At 42.7% G+C, this 9,178-nt stretch overlaps 1 protein-coding gene across 3 annotated transcripts in view; it reads right to left on the bottom strand.

Moving 5' to 3' along the window:
- Positions 1-2,289: 2,289 nt before the first annotated feature.
- The window catches only part of CNNM2 (cyclin and CBS domain divalent metal cation transport mediator 2), a 174,869-nt gene continuing 167,980 nt past the window's right edge, over positions 2,290-9,178 (bottom strand). For 2 of the 3 annotated variants that reach the window (XM_044665529.1, XM_044665530.1), the window contains 2 exons: positions 5,075-5,259; positions 2,290-3,919 (listed from right to left, as the gene is read on the bottom strand). In XM_044665529.1, the coding sequence (XP_044521464.1) occupies positions 3,710-3,919; positions 5,075-5,259 (395 nt within the window). In that variant the 3' untranslated portion in view covers positions 2,290-3,709. The remainder of the gene's footprint in view (positions 3,920-5,074; positions 5,260-9,178) is intronic. The other variant, XM_044665531.1, reaches the window with a different exon arrangement.

Here is a 9,178-nt window from a genome sequence, read left to right as displayed (position 1 = left end):
CTCTACTGCCAGCCCCAACAATGCCTGCCTTCCTGTACCTAACCACAGCTGCCTGTCCAAACAATGCTACTATAGGTCTTAGTGAGCCGTGACCTTGAGTAGTCAAGGACTGATATGGAATTGAGAGGGCCTTTTTGGATTCCAAATAGATTAAAATTCTTGTCTTGAGAAATGTTTGACAAATGCTTTGTCTGCTGGGTCAAAGAGAAAATCTCATATTTTAACAATTATCTTTTCAGACTGAGAATGCTGGGCCATTAGGTACAAAGAACTTATGCATGTTGCAGACAATCATCACCTTTCAAGACTTGGTCCCACCACATTTTCTTGCTCTGGTTCCCAACCTATTCCCTCTTTTAGGCCTCCCTATTTCAAGAGCTTCTATTGTACATAAGGTTGGCTCAAAATTCCTGATCTGGGGCAATAATATGCCTGTCCACTGGAGTTTTAGGGTCCCGAGGCATAGCTCATGAAGCCAGTCTGCTTTCCATTCTTCTTAGCAAACTATAACTCAATTGAATAATTCAGGAATAATTATTCCCAGACATTCTTAACATTAGTTACTGACACTATCCCCACTTCCTTTTTGGTTGTTTGGTGGGATCTATGTTGACAAATGCCCAGGAGAAATTAGAGGAGAAAGTCTTAAGCCAAAATAATACAGTCCCAAGAGAGGCATGAATTAGCAAATTTGTAAAGAATTCAATCCTGCTTTAAAGTTCTCCTCTGCATAAATCTGAGGGGTAATGGTATCAATTCCCAAAGAGAAATGAGGCCAGAATGGGAATTTTGAGCAATCAGAATCTTAATATTGTCTGAAGTGTTCAGAATACCTAGTACATTGGAAGTATTCACATATTTAATTTTCAGTATAAAAATACTTTCAAAAACTGAAAAGAAATTACAATTACCTGCTTTTTATATTAATATTCATCACTTAGTGTTGGCTTTCATTTCCAGAAAACGAGTTAGCATGATATACACAAAGATCTAGGGTAGATATCTGGTAAAATTTCTACTAAGGCCTTCACTTCCTGACCATGAGTTCCTCCATACAAGAACATTCTTCAAAAAGCCATTGAATAAAAACGAGACAACTATGGATTTAGCTACCTTGGGCCCAAAATTAAGCGAGCAGGAAATGATTTTAGTCTGTTCCCCAATATCTCACGATACTGTAGAGTCTCTCCCAACTCACCCCAATCAATAGACAGCTCTGACCAGAAATAACAGCAAGACCATCAGACCCTAGGAAAAAGGACCTCTTCTGGTCACTAACACGTTAAGCTTTCCTCTAGGAAATGTGGCCCAGAAGCTTTGTGTGGGGGGCTGTATTTGGAAAGATGGAAACAGACTAGGGGGAGGTGGGCTAAAGAACTTTGAAAACTGCTGAGGCTAAAGCTCCAGGATGTTGGATAGAGTCCAAAGATTAGGGGTCTCCCAAGACCAACAAGGCAGCCTACTCAAGTATTCTATCTTGAAATTTAGGCCAATCCCATTGAAGGACATTCCCAGGTGCCTATCCCAATTCCTTCTCTTCACAAAAACAGACTGCTCTATTCAGAGCCCATCAAGTGCCCATCAGGAAAGTGAAAATCTTTTGTCTAGGATGCAGTTTGCTATGAGCAGATCTTACCTCTGCTGAGGAATGTTCCTCATCCCTTTTCATCTGAAATAGCCCAGCGGCCCCTCAGGGGAGGCTTCACATTCTTCCCTTTGCCCAGTATGATCTAAACTTTTCTCTGCGGGATGTCATCCATGCCAGTGAAGCTAACAACTCGCTCTGTGAGAACACCAAGTCTTTCCACTGGGTCAAGTTCATCAACTTCCTGTTATAATGCATCTTCTCAGAAAGCCACCCCCCTCCTCCTCTCACTCCCTCCCATAAAGGACAAGCCCAATGATACCAGCTAGGGGCCATTTAGAACCCAAATGAATAGAAAAATCCTGAGGGGAGAGAGAAGCCCCCCAACACACTCACACTTCAAATTGAGGGTAAACAGACTCGGAGCTCACTCAGATCAAAAAGACAAGGAGAGAAGGAAATGCTACATAGTTTGCTAGTGTCTGGATGCAACATGGACTGAAAGTCAATATGAAAGCCACGGCCAATGTTGGTTCGTTTCAATATAAGAATACTGCCATTGGAAGGCACGTTTCCCTTAAGCTAACACTCCAAAGGTGGACAAGTGGAAAGTCTGAGCAGTCCAGCAATGGCTTATTGGCCTTCATTTGACAACAGATATCGGCTTTTGGTATTAAATAAAGAGCAACATACATGTACTGGCCATAACACATATTTGGTTTCTGGAAGCCCATACGGGGCCCAGCCTGTCCTGCCCCCCAGCTCTGCAGACCCCCCAACAAAGATGGCAGTGCTGCCTGGAGTGCTGGTGGCTCTCCACAACCTGGCCACCAAACGACATCTAAAAGAACAAGAAGAGGGAAAGAAGGGAAAACCGAAGAGCCGTTTCCCTGAAAGGTCCCCAGTGAGTCCCCACCCCCTCAGAAACCGAGGCTCGAATACTGCATCTTGAAGAACACAACCTGAAGTGGAAATGCCTTCTCAGACCATTAGATTTCAATGTGGAGGGAGGAGCCTTGGAGTCCATCTCATATTTCTTTTGAAAAGCCCCAGAAAAGATTTCCTTTTGGCATCAGTATAGCAGCATCTTGGATGAACAACAATGAGGTTTGGGGAACTGGAATTAGAGCTCTTTAAAGCTGAGGAACGGGTGGGTGGTCTCCTTGTCCTCTCCCTTCTCCTGCAGAGAAGGGATGCCCCAGGGTTGGGAGGAAGGCTGACCTGAACCTGAGATCCCTGCTTAGGCCAAACACCAGTCGGAGAGGCTGAATATTCCCCAGGCCCATTGTTCTATTATCCAACAAGTTTAAAATTCAATAAAACATATTTTGTTGTTAAAATTCCCCGGTGTGGGAACAAAACCACATTTTCAAATCAAATTCTAAGACTTCCTGAGGGAAAGAGGCCCGCTAAGTGTCACATCCCCCGTGGTCAGCAGACTGCTCTCTGAACCTCTCCCAAATAAGAGCGAGCTTGGTAGGTCCTGTGGCGCTTACATCGACCCCAGCTTTCTTCACTGTGTCCTTCAGGGTAGAGAGGGACTCCCATGAATGATGGTGCTGCCTATCCAGGAGGCTGCTGGGAAAAACCAGAGACCATGGGGGCGGAGGGGCAAAATCCACCAAATCAGGATCAGTTCATGGGATCACGGCAGAGTTCAGACGGAACAAGAACAATTTAAAACTCTGCAAAAGACTTTTAAAAACATGATCTCTTGAAAAAATAAATTGCAACAATTTTAAACTTCTTCATGCTTATCTAAGAAGGAGGCAAATGAACCAGGATAAAAGGTCTGGCCGGAAAAATAAACATGATTCTATTGGAGCAGGAGGAAGCACGTGTCTGGAATCCAGCTCGCTGTTTCTGGCGGGGGGCTCTGGGTCTTTGCCTCCCGCGCCATCCCTTGCATCGCTCCCTCTGCTGTTCCCAGGAAGGGCACAAAGTCTTTGGTCTCAGAATGGTGCAGGAGGCAGCATGGCGTAGGAGCACATACTAATGGGGCTTGCGGTCAGACGGGGAGAAGGGCCAGAGGGGTCCTGCTAGGGAGACCGAGGAGAGCAGCGACGCGGCAGAACACTGCTTCAGACCATGACAATCCAGGGCGAGAGGGATGGGGAAGAAGTCCTAGATGGCGCCTTCACTATGTAGACTGTGATTGGCCTTACTGTGAGTCACACAATTCTGTTCATTGAGCAGGTTAGCCGTTTCATCTGGCAACCCATCATGCAGCTCCGTAAGAGTCAGTTCAATTTTAGTGTTTTCACTGTCTGAAGACTGAGGAGTTTTGTCCATCCGGGATGCCATCAAAGCATTTTGGTACTGCTGTCTTGTGATCTAGGACAAACAGAGAAGATGGAGTAGAAACAAAAATCAAGAGGAAAAAACACACAGAATGCGATAACTCATCCTTTCATTTTCATCCTTTTCTATAGAGCGCATCAGATCTGGCCCCGGAAGAGCCTCTCTCTTTGGTCTGGCCCCTAAGTGGCTCCCTAGGGGAAAAGTGGACGGCTGCCCTTTGGGGAAAATATTAAGAGGGTCAGGTGCCTCCATGCTTCATCAGGAAGGTCCCATAATTACAAATCTAAGTTCCTAGGCATCCTAATTCACTCTTTAGACAGATATAGATTATCGACTGTGATGAGGAAATGTAAGCAGAACACACAGGAGAAAGAACAACTCCTGACATGGGAGAAACAAATACTCCCGGATACATAGTTCTCCCTAATTTTGTCAAGAAGCATAGCAATGTCTACTACATAAATTCAAGGGCATCATCGTGTCTCTCTAATTTCTTTTATCATCCCTTCAACAGTTTCTCTTAGAAAATTTGGTGGGAACCATTTGGGCCATTTATCCAAGGGAACATCAAAGTAATACATCCTATTTAAAAATTGGTTGTAGGATTGTGAAGAAAAGGGAGAAAAGCCTAATTATATCAGAGAAGGCTAACTTTTCTCTAGACAAAATCATTTCATGCACTTGATAGAAGGCACAGGACATTTCTGTCCAATCTTGATTTAACAAGAGAGAAGTGGAGCTTCCCCTACCCCGCTCTGGAAGATGTAGTTATATCCAGTTCCCTAAAGAACTAGTATTCTCTCTACTCCAACTATCCCTTTCAACATACTGCTTGCAGAGCTACTTCAGGAGGGCAAAAATCAGACAAACAAAGGAAAACAGGGGAGCACACATGAAGCAGCCCATCCTGCTCCCGGGCCCAAGAGACACACGCTGATACATGCAAGCGTGTGAGGGCAGAGAGGCTCCTGCTCCAGGCTCTGTCCTGCAGCTCACAGCTCTGGACTCACGTTCAATAGGCCCTCATTGAAATGAAACAACTCCTGAAATCACAAAAGGGACTAACTCTGGTTATGGTGGGGAAGGCAGACAGCCAACACATCGTGTCAGCATTATCAGGGCACGGGTTCCCGCTAACAAGTTTTCTGCTCAAGTTTTGTTTCTTAAGACAGGACACTCTTCTCCTACCTTCACAAACTGAATGTCTGAGAGGGCTCTCACTGAGTAATCAGGAACGTACACTTGAAGAAAAGATGAATTAAGCTGATTGTTGCTATTCCCTAGAGTTGGGGTCACAGCATCAATCCGGTCACTTCTACTGAGAGAATCAGAATGATTCAAGCCGCACGGACGAGGAGGTGACTTGTTCTCGGCTGTGAAAGGAGGTAAAACACACAACTTTAATTGGAGAGCAATAGCCAGTGGAATCCGCTTTGTTTTCCATTTGAAACTACCTTCCCATCTGCAGACTGGGCTGGCCACGGCTTTGAGCACGGGACCCCTTGGATGGCTTGTGTCGCCACAGCCCGACGTGTTTATTTGGGCCGGAGAGCCACACGGTGGGCGTTAATCTGAGTGAGCAGCTCTAATGGCTTTCCAGCTGGCTTCCTTACGTGGCTCCTTTGGCTCCTTTTCTTAGCAGCAAAGACTTTGAGGCTGTTTTTCAAAGAAAGGGTGGTTTCTACTGGAAGAGGGGCCCGACTCTCCTAAACATGGACTAGAGGCACTCGAGCCCAGGTCTTTCAGCTTGCTTGCTAGGAATGGGATCCTTAGGTATATGTATTTGCTGACACCAAAAATGGGATCTGTCCCAGTTAACTATTAAAGCTATCTTCAGAACAATCAGCTCTTCAGAATTCACTACGAACGATCACTTTTTAATCTTTAACTACTAAAATACCACTTCATTCCCCCATAGCTGCCATGCCCTAAGCTTATCACCCAGCCCATGGCTCCAATAGCACACACTTACTGCAGAGCCTCGGGGCTATTATGGAGACAGGCAAGTCCCACGCACTTATTCATGCTTGCTGTGTTCCAGGTATTATGCTAGGCATGATGGACACAAGCACAAACTAAAAAGAAAGATAATCCCGGCCCTCAAGGAGTTTACAATCTCATGGGGCAAGCAATGCACAAAAGGGAACTAGAAAGCAGCGGGACAGGAAAGTGAAGGTGCTGAAGTCCAGTCAGGAGCAGAATGAAGGTTGGCCGGACTTGGCCCTTCCACAAAACGGAGGCCCCACTAATGGGAGAAGGGGGCCAGCAGAGCAGAGGAATGTTCCAGGGTGGGAAGGTCCCACCCTCTCAGGGATGATGGAGTTCCAGGGTGAGACTGCAGATGAAGCAAGATGTTGAAGTCCAGAAAGTCAGAAGCACAGCCAGGAGCAAAATAAAGGTGGAAAATACTAGAATTCTTCCTTTAAAAAACAAGTCTGGCAGACCTCTTCCATAAGAACAAAAGAAACTGGAGATGGACTGAGTCTAAATTTTCTTTTTCTTACTGAAATGAACTTCTTAACCATTTTTAGTAAAAATTAGAATTCCATTTAGTTGCTGCTACTTCAAGGTTCTTCCACTTTTATATTTCAAGTACAATCTGAACAATACATCTTTACTGATATGTTCAAGGACATCTGCATTCTGGAAGATCTTAGAACAGGAAAGGCCTTTGTTTTAGCCTTCAAGGAGCTTACACTCAGTGCTCTTTGGGGTATGGTTGTCCAACCAGCTTCAAATTCACCTTCATCTACTACTATTCAACCTACATTAAGCTACTTTGTCTATAAAGACATCATAATAACCTGAAAATGCTTAACTTAAATCAAGATTTACTATGTCTGCAGCATTTCCCCAATGTATTAATCTTTTTTTAAAGAATAAATTAAGCACAAGAACACAAGAAATTAGTTTGGCATGATTTTTTAATGAACCCATAATGGTACCTAGTGATTATTGCTTTTTTTTCCCCAGGATCCAAACCATTCATTTAAAAAGTCATCTGAGAGTATTATTTGGGAATAACATCAAATTCACCACTCCACAGAGGCTTTCAGAATCTATGTTTTTGGGGAAAATCAGGTAATCTGACCATCTCTAATATTGTGGTCCCTCTCCTTTTCACTACAAAATCTCTTCTGCAAGTTCTTCAGTACTCTCATATACAATTAATTTGAATCTGGAAACTTGAATTACTTTTAAGCAGCTAGAAATTTTCCTATCTATGGTTTCAGTTACCTTTTCAACAACACATTTATTCTACCCCTTCTATTTTGATGATCATTTTTCTTGATAGAGAAGAAAGAAGAAAAAGAGGATGAGTAATTTTGTCTTAATAAACATACCATTTCCAAACAATGGTCCTTTCCCTTCCTCATCCCCCATATTTATATATATATATGTGTATATATATATAAATATTCATACATATATGCATGTAAACATGCTTCTCTTGTCTCAACTTTGACTACCTTTATATTTTTACTTAGTAATGTGTCCTAACTCTTGTACAGATCCTTTAAAAAATCATTTAAAAGAGAGTTCTCTGTACAGTAAATACTGGGTTACATAGGCATATCCCTTTTCTTCCATATTAGAATAATTTGTAATTATATAGGCAGAATTTTATTTTTAGCTCCTTCTATTATTATTAACTTTTTAGTCTCAGCTATATAATCATGTCTATCATTCCTCTGAATTTTCTGAAATATGCTTCCCTTAAGTCTAAGATACATTTTCTTTTAAGTATGCAAAAAAAATTTTTTTTATATGGGAGGTTCAAGCGGCACATGACTTTTCTTTCATCCAATGACTTCAGAGTTTGGAGTGGGGGAGGAAAAAGACCCCAGAAATAAAGTGGGTTTGAGGGAGAAGGGAGATCTGGCTTCAGTGGACAAAGGATGCACTCTTTTCCTTCTGCCCTTGGGGTTGGGGAGGTGGAGTTTGAACCAAATTAAAAAGTTGTTCTACCTTTCTAGGTCCTAGAAAGAAGAGATCAGGGTGAAGGCCACTGCTTCAAGGTCATGGAATCTTTGGAAGCGGGGAGAGGCAGACAGGGAAGGAGCAGTTGGAAAAAGTTGGCAGTTACCGAGAGCTCCTCTACTTAAGATTCCCTAGTTTGGATCACTCCAGTAAGGTGCTAAGGGGAGTCCCTACTGGTTATGGGGGCTATGGTACCCACAAGCTGGTGCTGTAGATTGTGCCCATGTTCAGTTTCTTTTGATATTATGAATTTTATTATGACACACTCACTTTCTCCTAAGGTTCTCATTGTTTACATTTTCCCAACCAGCATTTTTTAAAATTATAATTAAACAAAGAATAGGAACTCTTTACTTTCTATGAGATGAAACTGTCAACAAGGCAAGTCAATAATTCATTAGATGTTATATTTGCATGTTTGAAGTTTCCCACCTCTAATCTGACTTTTTTAATTCCAATGGTGCTTATGATTTTGTAATCGCTATTAGAAAGTCACGGGTATACGTCTTCTCTGTGGATGCATGGATAAAAGATTCAAAAGCTGGAAAATACCATAGAGGAAATCTATTCTAGCCTCCTCGTTTTACAGACCAGGAAACCGAGACCTATAGAGATTGACTTGCCCAAAGGTGCACAGATGTAGTAGAGCCAGCATTCAAACCCAGGCCTTTGGGCTCCAACTCCAATACTTTTGATCTTTCCCTCTTTCTTATCCTCACCCAAATGCTTTCTACCATGTTTTCTGTCCTAAGGCTTTTGGATTTTTCTTCCTTCTTGGCATATAGTGCTACTACTCAATTCTTTTCTAGAAGTGCTTCTTTTGAATAAAGCATATTCTTTCATCGACATATTGTATAAAAGAGTTCGAATCCCACCAAGCATTAGATGATGAGATCATATTTGCCTCACACTAAAATGTCATGTTTGCTTTGTTACTACTATTGTACTTTGTTATGTAGGCACCTTCGGAGTTTGGAGTGGGGGAAGGAGAAGATCCCCCAAATAAACTGGGTTTGGGAGAGAAGGGAAATCTGGCTCCAGTGGGCAAAGGACCCCCAGGGGTAAGATGTTTGAACCAAATTAAAAAGTAATTCTATAGGGCAGCTAGATGGTTCAGTGAATGGAGAGCTAGGCTTGGAGACTGGAGCTCCTGAGTTCAAATCTGACCTTCCTAACTGTGTAACCCTGGACAAGTCACTTAATTCCCACTGCCCAGCCCTTACTACTCTTCTGCCTTGGAACCAATACTTAGTATTGATTCTAAGATAGAAGATAAGGTGGTTTTTGTTGTTTGTTTGTTTTAAAGCTGTT

The sequence above is a fragment of the Gracilinanus agilis genome, chromosome 2, assembly GCF_016433145.1.
Source record: "Gracilinanus agilis isolate LMUSP501 chromosome 2, AgileGrace, whole genome shotgun sequence".
Lineage (NCBI taxonomy): Eukaryota > Metazoa > Chordata > Mammalia > Didelphimorphia > Didelphidae > Gracilinanus > Gracilinanus agilis.
Note: the sequence above shows the minus strand (reverse complement) of the source record. Positions and strands in the feature narration are given on the sequence as shown.